At 44.2% G+C, this 19,676-nt stretch overlaps 3 protein-coding genes across 6 annotated transcripts; 1 reads left to right on the top strand and 2 right to left on the bottom strand.

Annotated features, from left to right (window-relative positions):
• Window positions 1–281: 281 nt before the first annotated feature.
• LOC142879681 (cysteine-rich protein 2-like) lies at window positions 282–5,959 on the bottom strand. Its single transcript, XM_076013076.1, has 8 exons — window positions 5,813–5,959; window positions 2,978–3,072; window positions 2,679–2,736; window positions 2,451–2,585; window positions 2,202–2,270; window positions 2,001–2,095; window positions 1,349–1,406; window positions 282–928 (listed from the first exon to the last, which is right to left on the bottom strand). The coding sequence occupies exons 1-8, from the start codon at window positions 5,853–5,855 to the stop codon at window positions 864–866; spliced, it is 618 nt and encodes a 205-aa protein (XP_075869191.1). The 5' UTR covers window positions 5,856–5,959; the 3' UTR covers window positions 282–863.
• Window positions 5,960–7,757: 1,798 nt separating this feature from the next.
• LOC142879677 (NLR family CARD domain-containing protein 3-like) lies at window positions 7,758–12,489 on the bottom strand. 2 transcript variants are annotated; one of them, XM_076013069.1, is made up of 10 exons: window positions 12,394–12,489; window positions 12,079–12,207; window positions 11,873–11,986; window positions 11,698–11,767; window positions 11,339–11,546; window positions 9,442–11,245; window positions 9,172–9,345; window positions 8,912–9,085; window positions 8,783–8,829; window positions 7,758–8,677 (listed from the first exon to the last, which is right to left on the bottom strand). In XM_076013069.1, the coding sequence occupies exons 1-10, from the start codon at window positions 12,423–12,425 to the stop codon at window positions 8,145–8,147; spliced, it is 3,285 nt and encodes a 1,094-aa protein (XP_075869184.1). In that variant the 5' UTR covers window positions 12,426–12,489; the 3' UTR covers window positions 7,758–8,144. The 2 variants fall into 2 exon arrangements, with proteins under 2 accessions (XP_075869184.1, XP_075869185.1); XM_076013070.1 differs by lacking the exons at window positions 7,758–8,677; window positions 8,783–8,829; window positions 8,912–9,085; window positions 9,172–9,345 and having other exon boundaries at window positions 9,438–11,245.
• Window positions 12,490–14,814: 2,325 nt separating this feature from the next.
• Window positions 14,815–19,248, top strand: LOC142879679 (uncharacterized). Of its 3 annotated transcripts, none has more exons than XM_076013071.1 (10): window positions 14,815–15,062; window positions 15,140–15,430; window positions 15,732–15,995; window positions 16,065–16,136; window positions 16,417–16,716; window positions 17,016–17,288; window positions 17,365–17,433; window positions 17,830–17,931; window positions 18,017–18,045; window positions 18,312–19,248. In XM_076013071.1, exons 1-10 carry the CDS (start codon window positions 15,011–15,013, stop codon window positions 18,375–18,377), a joined length of 1,518 nt encoding a protein of 505 aa, XP_075869186.1. In that variant the 5' UTR covers window positions 14,815–15,010; the 3' UTR covers window positions 18,378–19,248. The 3 variants fall into 3 exon arrangements, with proteins under 3 accessions (XP_075869186.1, XP_075869188.1, XP_075869187.1); XM_076013073.1 differs by having other exon boundaries at window positions 14,821–15,062; window positions 16,423–16,716; XM_076013072.1 differs by having other exon boundaries at window positions 14,823–15,062; window positions 18,315–19,248.
• The last annotated feature ends 428 nt before the right edge of the window (window positions 19,249–19,676 follow it).

Here is a 19,676-nt window from a genome sequence, read left to right as displayed (position 1 = left end):
TACTTCCGGTTATAAACGTAACAATAAAAGTAAATCCTTTAATATGAAATCAGAATGGTTTACCTGCCACGCCTAGTTTCTGTAAACAGATGTCAAACAGCGTAAATAGCACACATGTTTTCAAACAGATCAAGGTTTTAATAAACTTCCCACACATTGCTGTGATTGACGCAGTGTAAACTTTTATTTTGTAGACTCAGTATCCGGACTCAATGTAGTTTTATGCGTAACTTGACAAATGTCTTTTTCATTTCCTGTGTTCGACAAGGGGCGTGTCTGACTTTTTCCCGTAAGTGACGTTTCGTATTTCTAGTTGGTGAAAACGCTCTGAAGGCACCACACAAATAAGAATTAAACAAAGAGAAATATAATCTAAAAAACAAAAAACAAAGCTGATCCATACGTTATCAATACATCACAATTCAGCTCTGTTAAGTTTGCTGATTAAAATTGAAAAACAGTAACAAGAATTATTATGACGATAATACACAGACGCTAACTTCAAGTTTGGTATCAGTTTAGAAAATTTGAAACACATGGTCTTTAAAACGTACTTTCAAACACTGGTTAAAAATTGAGTTCCCTCACACACATTAGATCTTTCATGCTTTTTAAAGTGCACAGGAATCAGGTAAAATTGAAAGACTAGTGGGTGAAAGCAAGCGGATGTTTTAACTCTACGCTATGATATTTGGCAAGAAACTTAAAGGCAAGACTGAAACTTTCACTGGAGGACGAAATTGTCAGTGCAAACAAAAATTGCTACAAACTGTAGAGAAATTGGACATAAAGATCTAAGCATCCATCCTTGTGAGTTCAGCACACTTGGTTTGTCACCTCGACGGAGGAAGGCAGGGCGGGAATCAGGGCTGTGACTCTGCCTGAGGGTCATCGTAGATGTAGCTGCCGACTCCTCCAGTGTTCACTCCTGAGACAGAGCCAAGGCAGAGGGTCAAATGTCAGGCTTTCAAAATAAAGCAATTCCAGGAGCTATAGAAAAAAACTTAACAAAATAAAAAAATAAAAAAAAACTCTGATGATATGAAGAAAATACTTCCTGCCATTCAGAAAGAGCCAATGAGACTCCTTCATTACCAGGTGAAGCTCTTGGTAACACCATGTCTCACATCTTCACCCTTCACCCCAACCTTCTAACTCAGGCATGGGCAAACTACGGCCCGGGGGCCATATCCGGCCCGGCAAACGTTATCATCCGGCCCACCAAACTTGAGGAAATTATACTGAGAGTAAGTCAAATTTTAGAACACATTTTGCCCACTCGTGATAAAGCTTTCCCACCTCTGTCCTAACCTGCTTCCCCCATGTAAGAGCGTTTGGCCCTACGTACCTTTGGGTCCAAACAGGACTGCGTAGCACGGTTTGTGACAGTATGGCTGACCGTCATGCTGCATGAAAATAGAGGGTAGGGAAGGGAATCAAAGGTGAAAGAAACGTTTTTGCGTCCTACTGTGGATCTACAACACCTGACCTGCATCTCATTTTTTGCATAAAAATACACTATCAGTCAAAGGTTTGGACACACCTGTTTCTTCTTTATCTTGACTACTTTCTACATTGTAGATACACACTGAAGACATTGAATATATGACCAAGGTATGTGGATTAATGTGGAAGAAGAAAAAAAAATGTTACCTAAATATGTTATGTTATATATTTTTCATATGAAGGGTGGCCATTCTAGATCATCTAAAATATAAAACTTGTTTGAGTTATTTCACACTTTATTGTTTGATACATATTCCATATGTGTTCATTCATAGTGCTGATACCTTGAGAGACAATCAACAATATAAGTAGTCGTGAAAATGAAAGAAAAACCATTAAATCAGAAGAATGTGTCTAAACTTTTGACTGCTAGTGCAGCTCAGAGGAACAAACGTTGCCAATGTCTACTCAGTTTTATGTCCATGATTTATTTTATATGCATTTCAAGTGCCAATGGTCATTTCCCCCCCTTGTTGTGTGGTTCAGTCCCTCACCTCCGCGTGGCTGCCGGCAGCCAGAGTCTTGCTGCATCTCTCGCAGCGCAGGCAGGGCCGGTGCCAGTTCTTGCCCAGAGACGACACCTTCTCGGCTGCAGAAACACAGCAAGAGAAGAGTTTTCCAGGGATCACCCCCCAACTCCTCCACCCCCGGACCCCTCAGCATCCCTGTGCGAACACAAACGTCTCCGTGCTTACCAAAATACACCGTCTTGTTGCACCTCGGGCAGACGTTGGGTCCTCCTGAGAAGGAGGAGAAGCTCGCGGCTGAAGAAAAGAAAATATGAATCATTTCTCGAGTCTCCGGCAATTTCTGTGATGTCTCCGGCTTGATTAGATTCTCTTCCTCGCTGCCTGCTGTTCCTGCCCCTGTAGCACACGATGAATTTCTATGCCTCCTGATGAGCTCCTTCTATTTTTTGATCCTGCACATGCGGCGTGTCTCACCCTTCACTGGTCCCCTTGCCGAGGTTTTCTTCTCCTCCTCCTGTGGTTTGCCGTCTGTTTCGAGTGAACCGGCAGCCGGGGCCTCGCCGGCGGGTTTGTCATACACGTAGGAACCAGCTCCGCCGATGTTCACGCCTGCCACGCAAAAACAATGCAGATTTTTCAGAATTAAAAAAAAAAAAGAAAGCTTGATAATTTCCTCTTTAACAGAGTGAAGTGAGCTTGCACCTTTTGGTCCAAAGAGGGCGGCGTAGCAGGGCTTGTGACAGAAAGGCTTCCCGTCATGCTGCGAACAACAACCAGACTTTGTCATCGTTTTCAACCACAATGTGAAAACTTAGTTCAGTTTCTGTGGAATTAAGGTTTACACAAACAATCCTCTCCTTCATTTTCTGATAAACTCTGTCCAGCTGCCATCTTCACCACCGGCTGTGATCACCAAACTCTCAATATGAGAGAGATTTTCCAGAATTGTTTTTTTAATGCTCAATTTAGAAACGTGTGTTTGACACGTCGAGCTGTCATACCTCGGCGTGGCCTCCGGGGTTCAGTGTCTTGTTGCAACGCTCGCACTTCAGACAGAACTTGTGCCAGTCTTTGCCCAAAGACGACACCTTCTCAGCTGCAGGGGAGGAAGAAGACGAGGCAGCGATCAGTGTACGTTCAACATAATCATCTTAGTTTAAAAGTGCTTTGAGAAATATTAAAGTCGACAAATGAAATGAAATGAATGCCATTTTTACAACGAGGTGTTAGGATACAGAAGTTTAACATTTAAGGAGATGTAATCCAGATTCTTTCAAGTGCAGCACACAAAAATATTGTTTTCTAAGTGAGCACAGAGTGCTGCGTTATGAAGCAAACGGTTGAAAGTGGTAGAAAACACTTGACAAACACTTGATCTCACATTCTTTCCACTGTGTTTCAGAAGAAAGCAGAGCGACGCGAACAAATTGGGCCCTTACGATCTCTCTGAGCTTTCGGCCGTGAACTGAGAGTTCAGTTTACTTTGCACTCTGATGCTTTGCGCTTCTGTAAGACAGGAGCTGATGTAGCCACAGAAACCAAAATTCGAATGAAATACAAACACGTCATCGCCGTACTGTTTAAATAAAGTTCTCCTAGAATTAGAGTCTCGCTGAACACACTAAACACTGCGCTCTGCTCCCTCCCACTCCATCAAGTATCCACCACATATTTTTCCTCTGCGAGCCTGGATGGAGCTGCAGAGGGGGCAGGAGGAAGGAGGGCACTGATCTGTTTGTCCTCCTCCCAGAATATCCCAGCAGATACACCGGGCTCCTGATACAGTATGACACTTCCTGTTTAGGCTCAGAGGCCAGCCTGTCACTGTGATACGTGACAGCTTGATATGCGATGGGAAGTCACCTTGGCCCACAGTGAGCGTCAGCGTCGGAGCTCGTTAGGCTCATACTTTCCGCACGCTATCATGCTAGCCATAAACTCTGAAATCCCCAGAATCAACCGTGCAGATAAACATAACTTGGACTCAGATTGTTCAAACACATCACTTTTTGACCTGAGCGAGAGTTTACAGCTCACTATTCCACTCGGTTGCAATCACGTTGCCTTTTGAGTGACGAAACATCATCTGAGCGCCGGAGGACTCTTCATTTTCTAAATAATAAACACCTGACAAGAGCGTTTGACTTGCTGCATACTTTCCAGTCCATTATTGTGATTTGCTGAACCTGCAGCACAGGTTTGGCTGTTGCCGTGCTGCACAGAGGATAGGAAAAAAAAAAAAAAACATATAAAGAGGATTGATGCAACGCCAGGGCAATCAATTAATTATTCACAGCGCCATGTGGTCAAGCTGCAAAAATCAAATGGATTCTAAGTACCGTGCAAAATGTAGAATTTTCTGCCACTGCCGCTGTAATCACACCCAAAGACAGCACACCAACCATAGGCCAGACCTGTCTGGTGAGTGGGTGTGAGAGTGTGGCAGTCTCCAACGCTGACATTAATCGAGACGTCAAGTGCGTGGTGCATTTCAAATCGCCCACTTCTGCACAAAACACACAATACCTGAGGTGAGTGAAGTGCGTCCTCGATCACATCTGTGCACTCGAGTGCAGAGTGACGGTGCAGGAGAAGAGGCGTTAATGGCGTCACGAACTAAAGTTGGCAACACAGGCCATCGCTGGCTAGTTAATGCAGTGGCAGCCACTGTGGTGTGTTTTAAACAGTCATTCGTTTCACAATAAGCATTTTGTTTATGTGGCAAAAATGTGTGTTGTCTTGTCATGCGCCGAAAATAGTATTAGTCTTGACATGAATCCATCACTCATGCATGCACTGCAGGGAAGAAAACCAACAGAAGCATGACGTGGGGACACTCTCGTGACTCTCATGACATCTGGAACACACTCTTGTGGCGCTACGCTGGTTTGGCTACAGCCGGGGCAGCGGCGCAACCCATGAAAATCACACGCTTATGTCGCAGCGCGTGCATTTGCTTCCCAACGGTCTGCACATAGAGGGCATATCATGTGAGATTTGGTGCCACGATAACATGTTGTTTGTTCCGTGGAATACGTCGTGCTCTCATTCCTTTAAACAGTCGTCACGACCGGCCACTTATAGCTCATGGCTGACCAATCAGAGCCTGGGAATTCCATCTGTAAGATGGCACATGTGACGCTGAAGAATTTGTATCTTTGCAAAAAAAAACAAAAAACACTGAACTATGGGGAAAATTCAACAAAACTGTGACTTTTAGCTGTTTTAATCCTTGCGAGTCAGGGAGGCGGAACTGTTTGGTGACATGGGAGAGTTGAACCTCGGCCGTGTGTCAGGTCTCTGCTTAGTAAATGGCCATAAATCACTGTGGCTCTGTGGGAACTTTTCTCCATGTGATTTTTTTTTTTTTTTTTTTAAACTGCACTGTTGCAGTGAAGGATTCCCTGATGACCAGAACTGACCTTTAATAAAGCGGGGCAGAAAAAATTAAAAATAACACACATATATGTGAAACAAATACACACACACACACACACACACACACACACACACACACACACACACACACACACACACACACATATGTTTTTTCGCCTACCAATTGTGTATAGGTGCGGCCATATCAACCCACTATAAACGTGACTGATGATTTATTTAGATCAAATATTAAAAATAATCAATACTGTTCCCACTATGTTCGGTGGTGTAGCGATACATCCCTTTTCCTTAGTGAACTCAGCCAAGGCTCGATAGTTTACGACAAAATAAAATGACGACAGTTGAAAGGAAAAGGATGACAAAGGATGAGAGAACGTGAGAGACTCCTCGTGGGAGGCGGGTGAGGAGTAAAAAAAAAAAAAAAAAAAAACACTCACCGAAATACACCGTCTTGTCGCATTTTGGACATTTGGACGCCATGATCCCGCTGGAACAAAGAGACGGACGCACAAACGACGGTGCTCGGTGCTCGGCGCGTGTGTCTGCGGCGCGGACACACCTCGCACGGAGGATGGAGAGCAGGGCGGGTGGGCGGGTGGGCGGCGGCGGCGGGGCTGTGATGCTGCCAGAAGAGGTTCCGACGCCCCGCCCCTTGCAAAGCCGCGCCCCCGCTGACATCATGCACTAGTGTGGTTGCAACTGTGTTAGTTAGAAAAGAGGAGGAAAAATCAACCATTTTCCCGTATTTGTTTATGGATTGTTCGTTTTTTAATGTTGGTGCCATGTGTATATGTTGATTGATTTATTTTACATTTTGCTGTTATTATCTTTCCCACTCAATAATGGGCCTTTGATTGCGCACTTGTGCGCTTGAAGCCAACACGCCACAGAACAGAAAAAGGAAAAACAAATCCATGTTCCTATAGGAAGGAAAGAATGAAGGATCTTTGTGTGCAGATAAATAAAGAGATAAATGAAAAGAAGAGCAATGTTTGGACCTTTGGGAGATAAACAGTCTGATCTTTTTATCTTCTTTGTTTTAATAGTGCAGGGCTTTCCCTGTGTTTATTTTTCTAAAAAGAAAAACAAATGTGTGCATGTGTGATTTGAGCGATGTCACCCCGCCTCCTCTGTTTGTTTCTGCTGTGTGGTTGTTAGGTTACGACGCCTGTCCAAGCACCTCCTCACTGGGAATGTTAAGTGACGCTCCGCAGCTCCCAAGACCTTTGTACATTTTTGGAGGCACATACCAGAAGAGCCAACATTAAAAAAAAAAAAAAAGAAAGAAATCCTGATTTTTAATACTGATGAAGATGAACTGAAATCCACATTGCAACATTGCAAAAAGGAGTCAGTAATTAGTTGTGATGTGGCATTTTCAAATTGACCGTGTCATTGCACGGGCTAATAGGTACATGTTTACGAAGAGTATTGCAGAATTAAGATCACCTCCATGTTCATTGTTGCCCCTCAAAAATCCTTAAAAGTCTGGAGTTTGAGATTAACATGGACACTGAGGTTCACCAGTTTTCGTCCCCAAAGGCAAACATTCCTGTTCCTTCTTGGATCAAGAGGTGGTCAGAATAACTTTAAAGATGGTAACATGTAAATACTCAGGAAGGTCAACGCACCAACTTCTGCTTCAGTGTGAAAAAATGGACTCGGCTCTTCCGTCATAGGATGAACATGAGAATTTTTTTTAATAATAATATTACATTAGACTTGGTCCCAAAGAGAACATGCTCCTCTTTAGGACCAGTTTTATCAATATTCACTGCTCAAACTCACTTTATGATGGGTTGTTGTGGGATAAACACATTGACAGAAAGATGGAAATGGCGGCTTTTTCCACTTGGCCATGAGCGATCCGGGGCCTGGGAATGCGCCCATCTTAAAATAAACACTTTCAGATTGCGTTGCTGTGTGTTTTTGGCAGAGACCTCTGCAACGACTACATGTTTGGGGTCCACTCCGAAACAGCTCCTGTCTCATATCTGCCTAAAAGGCTTTTACGGCCTGCATATTTATCTGTGGGTGAGCTGCTTTGACCGCTTCCTCGCTGTGGATGCTCAAGAATCGAGGATGATAAAACACGGACGCGGCTGTTCGACATCCAAGGTAAAAAGTTTGTTTTGACTGCATACATACTGTACAGCGGTCAGATATTCCACTTGAATAACTGAGATAATGTCACCATCTAAATATTATTATAAGGCTATGGCTAAGACACAATGCAAGACTTTATAAATGGTGCATCTATCACATTTGGATTAATAAAGTAACTGGAAATGGATGAATGGAATGAATAACGCTGCTATAAAAGAAGAATATGGAAATTAAGTGGCTAAAATAATTGTTTATTATATATATATATTTATATACGGTACTTTTTTGTAATTCTGTTTGAAAAAAAAACTGAAGACCCGAAATAAACAGGTTTAAACAGAATTAATAGATATTTAGAATATTCCTTTATTGTTTACTCTGTATGTATATCTCAATCTCGACAAATATAACAATGATCATTTGATGATACTTTACATACAACATACTATAAGGAGGCCCTAAGGAGAGAGCTTAAGAACTCTTTGTCTCATATGTGCAGGTCATAACAGAGGAACCTGTGCAGAAAAGGTCAAGATTCTCACCTAAAATCCCAGAACAAAACTGAGAACCCTTTCATAAAGAGCTCACAGTGTGCTCAATAACTAAATACTTGGTATATAGGTGGTAAATAGATTGGTTCCTGGCTACATAAGTGCTGCCATATTAGTCCCCATACTGTTGTCTGAGTGACACTGACGACTCAAGATTGCGCAAGAGAAACCCGGGATAAAGTGGCTGTGTGAAGTTTGTGCTGAAGGTGTGGAGGTGGTGCAGTTTGCAGGATGCGGCTGCGTAGAAAGACAGAGTCCCGGCAGGGTAGTCGACGTAAACAGCCACTCTTTTAGAGCTCGGGACCAGCGGGATGACTTTCTCTTTGTTGTTGTGCCAGAATGAGTAACCGGCTTCTGAGCACTTCAGACACCAGGACTGCGGATTCCTTCCCAGCAAGTTGGCGGTCCCGTTTCCTCTCCCGATCCCCTTGTAAGCGACGCCGATGGACACCCAGCCGGTCCACTCGGCTACCCAGAAGTGACGGCCTGTCAGATTTTCCCGACACAGCAGCTGGTGACAGGTGAATCTTTCCGAATGATCGGGGTACGGGCGCTCCCGTGCCATGCCCTTCACCATCCTGTCACAGTCAGAGAGCTCTAGGCTGCGGTTTGCCGTGTTACCATCCAGAGTGAGTTCACAAGCATCTAAGGAACAGAGTGAGCACAGCATACACAACATAGCACAGCGGTTGAGTTGCCATCTGATACCAGAGGCAGTTGCCGGAGATAAACCTAGAAACAAATACTCACATTTCCGCAATCCTGGCCTTAGCATTTGCCTTCCACAGTGATCCACTCTTTAAGGACACACACGGATTTGCATTTGTTAATGATACACTAATAAGAGAAGCTTTGAGTGAAAAAGTTTTCGGTCCTTACCGGAGACTCTCCAGTCTCCACAGTGGGTCTTGCCGTCCTTTGGTCAACAGACTCACTCCTACTTCTCCTGGGTGGTTGTAACTCATGTCCAGCGCCCTGAGATGAGAGGTGTTGGCCTTCAGAGCAAAGGCCAGGGCAGTGCAGCCCTTCTCTGTGACCATACAGCCCGAAAGACTGCAAAGAAGATCAATATTTGGGAATGTATCTTGTGCCTCAACACACTATTACATATCGGCAAGAACTATATGTTCGAACCATACCTCAGTATTTCCAGAATACAGTGAGGACTCTCCAGTCCGGCAGCCAGCAGCTGGACTCCTGAGTCCTGCAGGTCGTTGTTACTCAGGTCCAGCTCCTTCAAGCTGGACAAACTGGAACTCAGATCAGATGCCAGCATTTTACAGATTCTCTGGGATAGGTTACAGTCAGCCAATCTGATAGAAATGCACAAACATGACACACTAAAAAAAAGTTTCACAAGAGAATGTAGTGAAGATGTTGTCAATAAATCCAGGTCGCTTTACACCTACACAGCTTTTCTGGAGGCTTTGACGACTGGTAGGAGCCTCAGCAGTGCCTCTTCCAACAGCGAGTACTCCTTCAGGTTAAAAACATCCAGATATTTTCCTGACGACAGCAGGATGAAGCCCAGAGCTGACCATTGAGCTGGAGACAGTTTTTTTGTGTCAAGACTCCCTGACCTCATATACTGTTGGACCTCCTCCACAAGGGTGTGATCATTCAGCTCATTCAGACATTGGAAAAGATTAATGCTTCTTTCAGGCGATAGATTTTTCTGAAGCTTCATCTTGATGTACTTGGCCACCATGTGATTTGTCTTTGGGATGACTCTTGTTTTGCCCACCAAGTCTTGCAGGAACATCTGGTTGCTTTCCAAGGAGAGACCTACAAGGAAACGGAGGAAGAGATCGAGGTGTCCGGTAGGACTGTTCAGTGCCTTCTTCACTGCACAGTGGTAGAGCTGCAATGCTTTGGTGTTTTTCAAAAGTGCCGAAGTCTGGCCTTTAGTCTTCTTCTCTGACAGAGGGCTGACCCCAGAACTCGTGAAGGTCAGGTGAACGTAAAGAGCTGCCAGAAACTCCTGAATGCTCAAGTGGACAAAGGAGAACACCTTGTCCTGGTAGAGGCCTCTCTCCTCTTTGAAGATCTGTGTGAAAACCCCTGAGTGCACTGAAGCTGCTGTGATATCAATGCCGCATTCTGCCACGTCTGACTCATAGAAGATCAGATTACCCATCCTTAAATGCTCAAATGCCAACTTTCCAAGAGCGACAATCATCTTCCTTGTGTCGAAGTTCCCCTGCACATCTGTGCCAGCGCCTCCGTCATACTTGGCTTTCTTGAGGTTTAACTGAACCACCAGGAAGTGGATATGCATCTCCGTCAGGGTCCTGGGAAACTCGGACTCAGCTATGTTCTTCAGCGCATCCTCCAATACGGTGGAAGTGATCCAGCAGAAGATGGGGATGTGACACATGGTGTAGAGGCTTTGCGATGCCTTGACATGGGAGATGATCTTGTTGGCCTGCTGCTCATCTTTGAACCTCAATCTGAAGTACTCTTCTTTCTGTCGATCGGTGAACCCCCTGATCTCTGTCACCCGGTCGACGCACTCGGGAGGAATCTGAGCACCTGCCGCAGGCCTTGTGGTAATCCAGAGATGGGCGGAAGGAAGCAGGTTCCCTCTGATGAGGTTCGTCAGGAGCACGTCCAAAGAGGCGGGTTGTTTTACATCAGTCAGGATCTCATTGTTTCGGAAGTCCAGGGGGAGCCGGCACTCATCCAGTCCATCAAAGATGAACAAGACCTGGAAATCTTCAAAGTGACAGATACCGGCCTCTTTAATCCCAACGAAGAAATGATGTATAAGTTCCACCAAATTGAACTTTTTGTCTTTGACCAAATTGAGTTCCCTGAGAGGCATCGGAAGCATGAAGTGTACATCCCTGTTGCCTTTCCCCTCAGCCCAGTCTAGAGTTACCTTCTGAGTAAGGAGAGTCTTCCCAATGCCAGCCACGCCCTGCGTCAAAACTGTACGGACATGTTTGCCTTTATCACCACAAAAGGGCTTAAAAATATCTTCCACCTTGACTGTTACCTCAGATATGTCTGACCCCTGTTGTTTCCTTTCAATCTGTCTGATCTCGTGTTCATTCCGAGATGCTGTGGTTCCCCGCATTGTGATGAAGACTTCTGTAAAGATCTGGTTGAGAGGCGTTGGGTTGCCTGTTTTAGCCAGTCCCTCATACACGTGCTGGTGTCTCTTCCTCATGAAGGACTTAAGTTGATGGCCAATGCTTGTAGATCTTGTTTCTTGAAAATAAATGTGAAAGCATTAAATCAAGAGTATTTGTTTTTTCTACATCAGTAAGAAATATCAGTGTAACTGGTACTCAAAATTCTTACTGCTCAGCAGCCATTCAGCTAGTTGTTCCTGCTTCATCATCGTCAGGAAGTCCAGAGTGATTTTTAGAAAGGCGTGTTCGCTGCTACTTGGTGCTTCTCCTTCCTTAGGGTCGTGGTCTCCGCTCTGGAAGTCAAACTCTGAACTCAGCACTCTTTGGAGCTTATCCAGCTCAGTCTTCACGAAACTCATAATTTTTTCCTGAAGGATCTAAAACACATTCAAATGAAAAAAAAAACAAAGAAACGGTCACTTGCAGCATTTAGGAGCTACATGAAAACCCTGAGCTAAGCAAGATCCTCGTGCGCTGCCAAAACTGATCAACCAACCAGTTTAATTTTCATATTTTTCAGTCACACACCAAAAATATTGAGGCTCGATCGGTTTTATGGTTCTGGGCACTGATGACTGGTTGGCTTTCCTGGAAAAATCTGTCAAAAAAAAAGAAAAAAAAGGGAATGTTTAGACAAATTATAAGAGGTAAATACCATGTGATACATCATTAATAAAAAAGAAAAAGAAAGCAAAATCCTTGCATTTTATCAGCCGAACTATCTCCATCCTTGAAGATAATTGGTGGAATCATTGACCGGTCGCTCTTCATGGACACACAAGTGGCTCCAGGTGAGTCCCGTTCTGGCTGATGTGTTCTGAGCAACAACAAAAAAAGGTATGCATTTTGCAATTTAAAAAAAAAGAAAAAAATTCAGATTAAACTAGGCCGCCAATGCCCACGATTTACCTCGCCTCCAGATTTTCCATGTTATCGTCGGCTGAGGGACATTTGATTCTGAAGCCCGTCGGTCGATACATGGAGTGGTCCCGCTTGAGGAGCCCACTGGCGTGCAAGTCCTCGGTCTGATGGTAGCAGCTAAAGGACACATGTTAATAATTTCAGGCTGAAGGAAGGAATTGAACTGCTGCGGTCGCTGCATGCTTGCATTCCATTACAAGTATCTTACTGTCATTGAGCGCAGGAAAACAAAACTGAGGCAGAGAAACAGGTTGACTGACATTCCTAGTTTCCAATTCACTCGGGATTTTACAGGCGTCTCACCTTGCCACCTCAGAACCGCTGTTGTCGCCCATCCTCGGGCTGGGTAGGCATCTCCCTGTCTGCCTCCTCACGCTGAAGCATGGCAACACCCTGCAAACACACAGCGACTTCAGACAGGACGGCCCAGTCAGATTCATTTTGCCATCTCACAGCAGGAGGTGTGGCCGCTGCTTGGTGTTATAAAAATACATGTGACCTTCACAGTCTCAGTCGCCCTGACTGGTGGCTTGAAAATATAAAAACAAAAAAACAAAACAAAAACACCTTACTGATGAGTCACCAGGATATAGATGAACAAGATGGTCATACTTTTAATAGAATCAATTCATCCAAAAATAAATCCAATGTCCCAATGGTTGTTTTTTTCATTAGTCGTTAACTATTCATGGATAATATGTAAATATACTCTTGGTTTTCTTTTGTTCAGACAGACAATAGCTTAAACTGATGTTACCTGCTGTCTAAGAGTATATCTACCAGTGAAGACAGAATGAACATTTTCAATCTGATAATATGTAAAATTTTAAAATTTCATTTTTCAAGGACAAGAAGAGTTCCCAAGAGAGGTCCCTCCCAAAAGTTTAAGGTTAAGTTGTGAAGAGGATACATTTTTTTAAAAAAAATATCAGAAACTGATTCAGCATCTGAATTATTGAATTCACAGGTGCATATATTACAAAACAACGTTGGCTTGCGATACAGTTTCAGTACGACTTTATCTCTAAATAAGTTCAGGATTGACTCACTCAAACTCTTAAATACTAACTACATTCACTTACATTTGTTCACACACATTCACAATATTGTAAGCGTTTGCAAAACAAAGTAAAAGTTAACTCTAACAGCGGACCTAAGAAAAAGGAGTTCATGCTCACCCATTGGTGTCTTGTCAGGCAACAGAGCAACAACGTTCCCAAGACATCGCCTCTACACTATCACGGAAACGAAAAGCTTTAACGGCTTTCCTGGAATGTATTACAGTTCAAGCTCGTCAGACTTGCTCTGCCTGTGTTGCTGCATTTGTTGGTTGTTGATGATAATAAAAGCTCTCTTAGTCTGTGGATGGGCTTGATTGTCCTAATGCATTTCTGTCTCTGATTGCTGCAGACAGCTGCATTGGGAACACTTCAATCATAGGATCCATAGGATAAAAGACCTCCACCTGCACCGGCTCCCTCTTTTACCTGCCAGCACTGTCTCCAACAACACTGCACCTCACACATACACTCCACGCACATCTAAACCACTAATGTTGCTGACCAACACATCCCATGCTCATTTCATTGAATTTATTTAGTTAGATTCCAATAAATACGTTTAAAAAGCTGCTATCGGTGCAATAAAGTGCACATTAGCAAGATCTGTTGTTCAGTCTTATTGCTGCTGGAATGAAAGACCTGCTGAACCTCTCAGTTCTGCAGTGCATCGAGAGCAGTCGATCACAGAGCGACCACAATGTCATGCAGGGGGTGACCATCGTTGCCAAGGTTGGACTTCATCAAGGCCATCACTCTGCTCTCTGCCAGTTCTCCACCAGACTCCACCCCACTTCCCATCACTGACACACACTTCCTGAGCAGCTTGTCAAGCCGGTTCCCCTCCCTTGTTGTCATGCAGTTTCCCCAGCGCACAACCGCAAAGAACACTGCACCTGCAGCGGCAACTGCACTGATGAAAGAGGTCCAACATTCATGACAGACATTGAATGACTTTAGCCACCGAAGAAAAAAAGAGTCTGCTTTGTCCTTTTGTGTATGCTGCATTTGCATGCACCGACCAGTGCAGTTTATTATCCACATGGACCCCCAGATACTTGTAGCTTTGAACCACCTCAGTGGTGTCTCCCTCAACTACCACCACCAGATGGTGTGCCTAATTGTGCCTTCCGTGGCCCAAAGTCCACCATCATCTCCTTAGTTTTGCATGCATTGAGGAGCAGTCCATTGCACTTGCTCCAGTGTGTGACGTTGGAGATGACCCTGGAGGTAGTGTCGAGGGAGACGGTGGCCCAGTCTGGAGGAAAGTGGAGAAAACTGACTGACTGCTTTGCTCATCATGTTTGCGCTGTCTTGGCTGTGGTCTGTATGGAACCGCTGCGAGGTAACCCACCGTAGTCACCAGCGGCCACGGCCTCGGCCCCCAATGGGGATAAAAGATCTGCATAGAGATGATACAAGTGGGTGTGATGAAACGGGACAGGAAGTGAGTGTTTGTCGGAGATCAGTTTGGGCCGTCACTGTGGTCTGCGCCACACATGACCACAGCATCATTGCAATGGTTTTGCTGAAGCATCTTGAGTCAGGTCCTCAAACCACAAGAGTGTTAATCAATACCAGTGGAGCATTTCGACATGTACTTGCTCCGCTTTAAGAATTGAATACCTTTTATTTTTAGATTAAGACTCTTTCCACGTGTCTTTTTTAATGTGACATCCAGAAAAATGCACAAAAGTGAACGGACAGCGGCTGCTAAAACTGAAATTGTTGCTAAAAATGAATTTACAGGAAAAAGCAATGATCACGATAAGGCGGATGCATGTGACTCAACTCAGGAAATGGTTGGTTCATTTCATCCTCTCACCATAACTTGTTGAGATGACAAACAGTTGAGTTGAACAATGGGGGAGTTCTGGAAGCCTTTATTTGTGAACTTGCTGCTTTGCACCACAGGTAAGGATGGACACACGGTTCTGCTTGAGACTGAAGCTGCTCCCTGGCTAAACCTTTCCTTCATTCTCCAATGACAGCAGTGGTCGGACAGCAAAAGGAGCTCCTGAAGAAAAAAGGAGATAATGTATATCTGCCGTGTACAAATGTGCGGAGGTGTGACCAGATCCAGTGGTGGTTCAAAGCTCCATGGAATCCCCTGCTGGAGCAGATTCCACTTCCGGCGCCTGGTTCCACTTTGAGCAACAGAAAGATGCTCCAGGAGGACTGCACTCTGGTTCTGTTGGGGGTGCAAGAGGTGGATGCTGGCTACTACATGTGCACCGTGATGGAGCTGGAAGTGGTCCAGATTTATCTGGCTGTCCTCACAAGTAAGTACCACTCGGGATTAATGGATGCTAGAGAGCCGGTGTTCATTCCCTCCTCAGTCCGAGACACTGCTGTCCGTGGCTGCACCTTGAGGTCGCGACGCCAAAAATCAGCAATAAGGTCGGAGGCACAGTGCTGTAGAGCAAAGCTTCTTCTGTTCTACTCCTCTCGTCGTCTGCTTGAGACTATATAATGAGGCATATAAATGAATGCCTCATTTCAAAACGGGTGGCTCAAAAATGTTATTTTTTAAAAAAAAGTTAAAAGTACATCATTGCAGAAGTTGAATCTTGTCCTCAACAGTAAACGAGCTGATGGAGAACAACATCATATCCGTGGATTGCAGCATTTCCTCCACCTTGCCTTGTCCAACGGTGTTGTTTGAATCATCCGTCCGCGGATTGGACTTGGGTCTCTACGACTGCTATGCGGTTGTGAAATTTCCAAGAAGTCTGCTGGCCGAGTACTACCGAAGGACATCAACATTACTCACCTTGTTGTGTAGCGTGGGCAACATTCCCAGACCTATATTCTTCGGATACACACCGACTTTAGGACTAGGATTGTGTAAGTTCAGTCGCGTCAGTTCTCTGGTGAACTCAGCTCAGGTTTGATGAGTCGTTCTCGTCTGCGCAGGCAACGACGAAGAGACGACAACAACGGAAAGTCCAGAAAAGGAAAACAAGGCTGCGACAACAGCACAAAAAGGTAAAATCGGTGAAAGTGAACAGGAATAACACTGAACAGGGAGTGAGGTCTGTTGATTTAGATGGACAGATGGATTGGCTAAATTTTACTTACTTTAAATTAAAAAAATAAAATGCAAATTCATGTGTGTTTTTAAACTATATTCATCATATTTATTAAAAAAAAAACTAAATCAACAAACAATCAACAACAAAAGTTTCCGATGACTTTCTTAATTGTGTGTTTAAAATGTATATGTATTTTTTTTTCTATTTTCGAATTCTTTGCTCAAATGAAAAAGCGTCAGGAACCACGCCGCCGCGGTGGAAGCGAAATTTCCTGTACAGAAACGGAACGGAGCAGGTGATTCTGACGTGTGGGAATGTGACAAGGACTCAGAGGCGCGACCAGTTCCAGTGGTGGTTCAGATTTTCACAGGACTCTGCGTGGGTGCAGATTTCGCGACTGCAGAACAAAAGAGAGATTCGCAGGGTGGACAGCGCTCTGGTGCTGTCGAGGGTGCACACAGAGGACGTCGGTCTGTACATCTGCACAGAGGGGGCGCAGGAATTGGTCCAGGTTCATCTGGGTGTTGTGACGGGTAGGTACCACTTGGGGTTAATTGGTGCTGGAGAGCGGTGTTTATTTCCTCCTCAGTCTCCTCCTGGCCGGGGCTGCACCAAGCATAAGGTCCAGGGACAGAAGGTGCAGCCGTAGCGGCGGCTTTTTAGCCACATACTACACTTGCAGTGACCCCTGAAGACACTCCCGAGTAGAATTTGGTTTGCCCTGTCCTGGTCTCGATGCCTCGTCACATGGATCCCTGACTGAGTGGCAACTTTTTATCTCTTCAAAAGCTCAAAGTATAACATTGCAGAAGTTAAATCTTGTCCTCAACAGTGAGCGAGCAGCTGCTGGACAACAAGATCTCACTGACCTGCAAGGTTTCCACCATGCGTGGCTCGCCGTGTCCACCAGTGGTGTGGTTGCTCCCCGGCCCCGGAATGGCCTTCAGGTCGGAGTCCTCCAAATGCTCCGGGACTCTGACCTTTCCAAGCAGTCTGGCGGAAAGCCGCTACCTAAGGAGATTGTCACTGATCTCCTTGAGGTGTAAAGTGGGCAACGAGGCGAGCGCTGTCTTTTTCGAATACGCCATCCCAGGAGCAGCGTCGGGTGAGTTCTAAACTTCGAAACATCGGCCTTCTGGTGAACTCAGCTCGGGTTTGATGAGTCGTTCTCGTCTGCGTAGGTGGCAACACAGAGACGACAACAAAAGAAGACTCAGAAAAGGAAGGCAACAGATCAACAGGACAAAAAGGTAAAACAAGTGGAAGTGGAACACGGACAACATTCAACAGGAAGTGTGGTCCCTTAATGGTTTTAGATTGACAGACGGATTGGCTAAAGTCTTGCAAGTGTTTTCAAGCCACATTCATTTTTTGTAAAATAGAAACTAAATTTGAAAAATTGAAAAACCTGGAGTATTTTTTAATTGTGTTTTTAAAATACTAATTTCCCCTATTTTGAACTCTGTGCTTAAAATGGAAAATGACAAATGGTGAGTGCAAATTTGAAAATAATAATAATAGTAATAATAGCACTGTAATACATTGCTGGTTTCCTATTCCATTACATTTTCTTTAGTTTACATTTGCGCGTTTTATTTTATTTCTTTATTTTTAAAAGATAACAATATCACTCTTCTGCCGGACAGCTCCTGCACTCCCCTCTGGTCTGGACAAAACCATGCTGGGTCTGCATGTGATTGAAGTCCTCTTGGTCACCGTCACGACTGTTCTCCTCTTCATCTCTCTGGGTGAGAAAAAGAACCACCAAGCAGAACAAAACACCAGACTATTTTCAAGCTGATCAACGCTTTTGTTGTTGTTTTGGTTTGGCAGGGAAGCGGAGAACTCCTGTGGACAACACAGTAAGTTGAAGAAGAAACAAAGTAAAGAGCAATCATCTCTGCACTTGCACTGATAAGAGACTGTGGCAGTGCACATCGCTGCTCAAATCAGACCTCTGGCATTCAGGCTAAATTGGCGTTAATTCAAAAAAAAAAAGAAAGAAAGAAAGCACAAATTGGAATTTGGAAATGTGAAAGTGCTCCGGTACGAGTTTAGCGTGGTAGACTAAACTAGCAGAGACCTCCCATGAGACTGTGCTTTAAGAATGGAAATGTCTTTTCCACAGCAGGCGGACACTGGAGTCTTCTATGAAAATGGTGAAGACACCTGCAGCGCCACCGGCCAGTTCTGACCTGCCGCCGCCTCCAGCAGAGGAGAGTCAGCGGTCACATGAATGACTTCACCTCTGTGGCTTTTCATTTCCAAGAATTGCATTTTTATTATAGTTTTGTTGTCCTGCTTGATTTTTGTCTTTGAGTAATTGAAACTGTCGCAAAAAGTTTTAGTTTGTCTCGTGGCTGCAGACTCAAAGTTGTGCAAAAGAGGATTATGGCCACAAGAAGAGAATTTTTATTTTTTTTTAAATTCATGGCGCACAGGTGGGAGACCTCGACCGTGCAGCCCTGTTCCTCCAACCTTTCCTTAGCTTTGTCTTTAGCCGCTGCATGGAACGAGCGGCTGGACGGTTGAGCCCACTCTTTTTGTGAATAAAGTCAAAATTTTGTGGAAAAAGGTCAACGTCAAAAAGATGAAATTTCTTGAATGAATTCGACATAAAAAAAAATTGTGAATAAAGTCGAAATTTCGTGGATAAAGTCGATGGAAAAAAAGTGGAAATTTCAACTTAACCTTTAATTAACCCACAGTTAAAAGTAAATGGATGAAAACAGGTGTGTCCCACCAGGTTCACCTGCAGTAATGAGGAAACTGGCGAAAATGGAAGGACTCCACTAGACTTGCGCGCAGAGCCTTTTGACTTTATTCTCCACAGTTTGACTCACTTCATGTTGACATCAATTGCAAAATTGTCATTTTATTCACAAAATTTCACCTCATTCTCGAAATTTCAACTTTAATGTCGAAATTTCAACTTTAATGTCGAATTGGAAACTCTAAAAAAAAAAAATCCATCTTAATTTTTGTTGCACAATTTCTACTCTTTTTGTATATGTTGTAATATTACGCCGCTTCTGTCCAATAAAAAGGCTTCAAGTCACCAGCGACTCTGTCTCGTCTCCTGATGACTGAAGGGTTTCGTAATTAATCGTATGAACTCACAGCCACAGCCAACTAAATAAAACTGCAGCTCCATTTCTGATAGTTTTGGTTAAATATGAAAAAATTCTTCCCATGCACAGCAGTCTGAGGTGACAAAGAGGAAGTGACACAATAAAGCCACAGGAAGTCAATGAGGTATTGTGCAGCAGTGGGGCGTCAACTCAGACGGTGGAGAGAAGAAGCAGAGAGCAGAAGTGGAGCTGAGGATGAGGATGCTTCAGTCAAAGTGGATTCTGAGTCTCTTCTTTCTAACGATGCTTCAGTTTGAAGGTAAAAATGTGCTGCTGCATTTTTCACTGCTGGTCAGTCAAAACTTTATTGATACTTGAGGTTTCAGCAGGTCTGCTGGTGAACTCAGTTACTGATGCTTGAT

This window comes from Nelusetta ayraudi, unplaced genomic scaffold (assembly GCF_046127955.1).
Source record: "Nelusetta ayraudi isolate G7.1 ecotype Tasmania unplaced genomic scaffold, CSIRO-AGI_Nayr_v1 ptg000140l, whole genome shotgun sequence".
NCBI lineage: Eukaryota > Metazoa > Chordata > Actinopteri > Tetraodontiformes > Monacanthidae > Nelusetta > Nelusetta ayraudi.
This window is presented reverse-complemented; position numbering and strand designations above follow the sequence as displayed.

Coding starts and splice junctions, on each gene's coding strand:
- LOC142879679 (XM_076013071.1), top strand. CDS start 15,011: ATGGGGGAGTTCTGGAAGCCTTTATTTGTGAACTTGCTGCTTTGCACC. Junction 15,431..15,731: donor TTATCTGGCTGTCCTCACAA/GTAAGTACCACT, acceptor TGTCCTCAACAG/TAAACGAGCTGATGGAGAAC. Junction 17,289..17,364: donor CATCCCAGGAGCAGCGTCGG/GTGAGTTCTAAA, acceptor TCGTCTGCGTAG/GTGGCAACACAGAGACGACA.
- LOC142879681 (XM_076013076.1), bottom strand. CDS start 5,855: ATGGCGTCCAAATGTCCAAAATGCGACAAGACGGTGTATTTCG. Junction 2,737..2,977: donor ACCCCGGAGGCCACGCCGAG/GTATGACAGCTC, acceptor TGTTGTTCGCAG/CATGACGGGAAGCCTTTCTG. Junction 2,096..2,201: donor CAACAAGACGGTGTATTTTG/GTAAGCACGGAG, acceptor GTGTTTCTGCAG/CCGAGAAGGTGTCGTCTCTG.
- LOC142879677 (XM_076013069.1), bottom strand. CDS start 12,425: ATGGGCGACAACAGCGGTTCTGAGGTGGCAAG. Junction 11,987..12,078: donor ATGGAAAATCTGGAGGCGAG/GTAAATCGTGGG, acceptor GTTGTTGCTCAG/AACACATCAGCCAGAACGGG. Junction 8,830..8,911: donor TGGAGACTGGAGAGTCTCCG/GTAAGGACCGAA, acceptor GTGTCCTTAAAG/AGTGGATCACTGTGGAAGGC.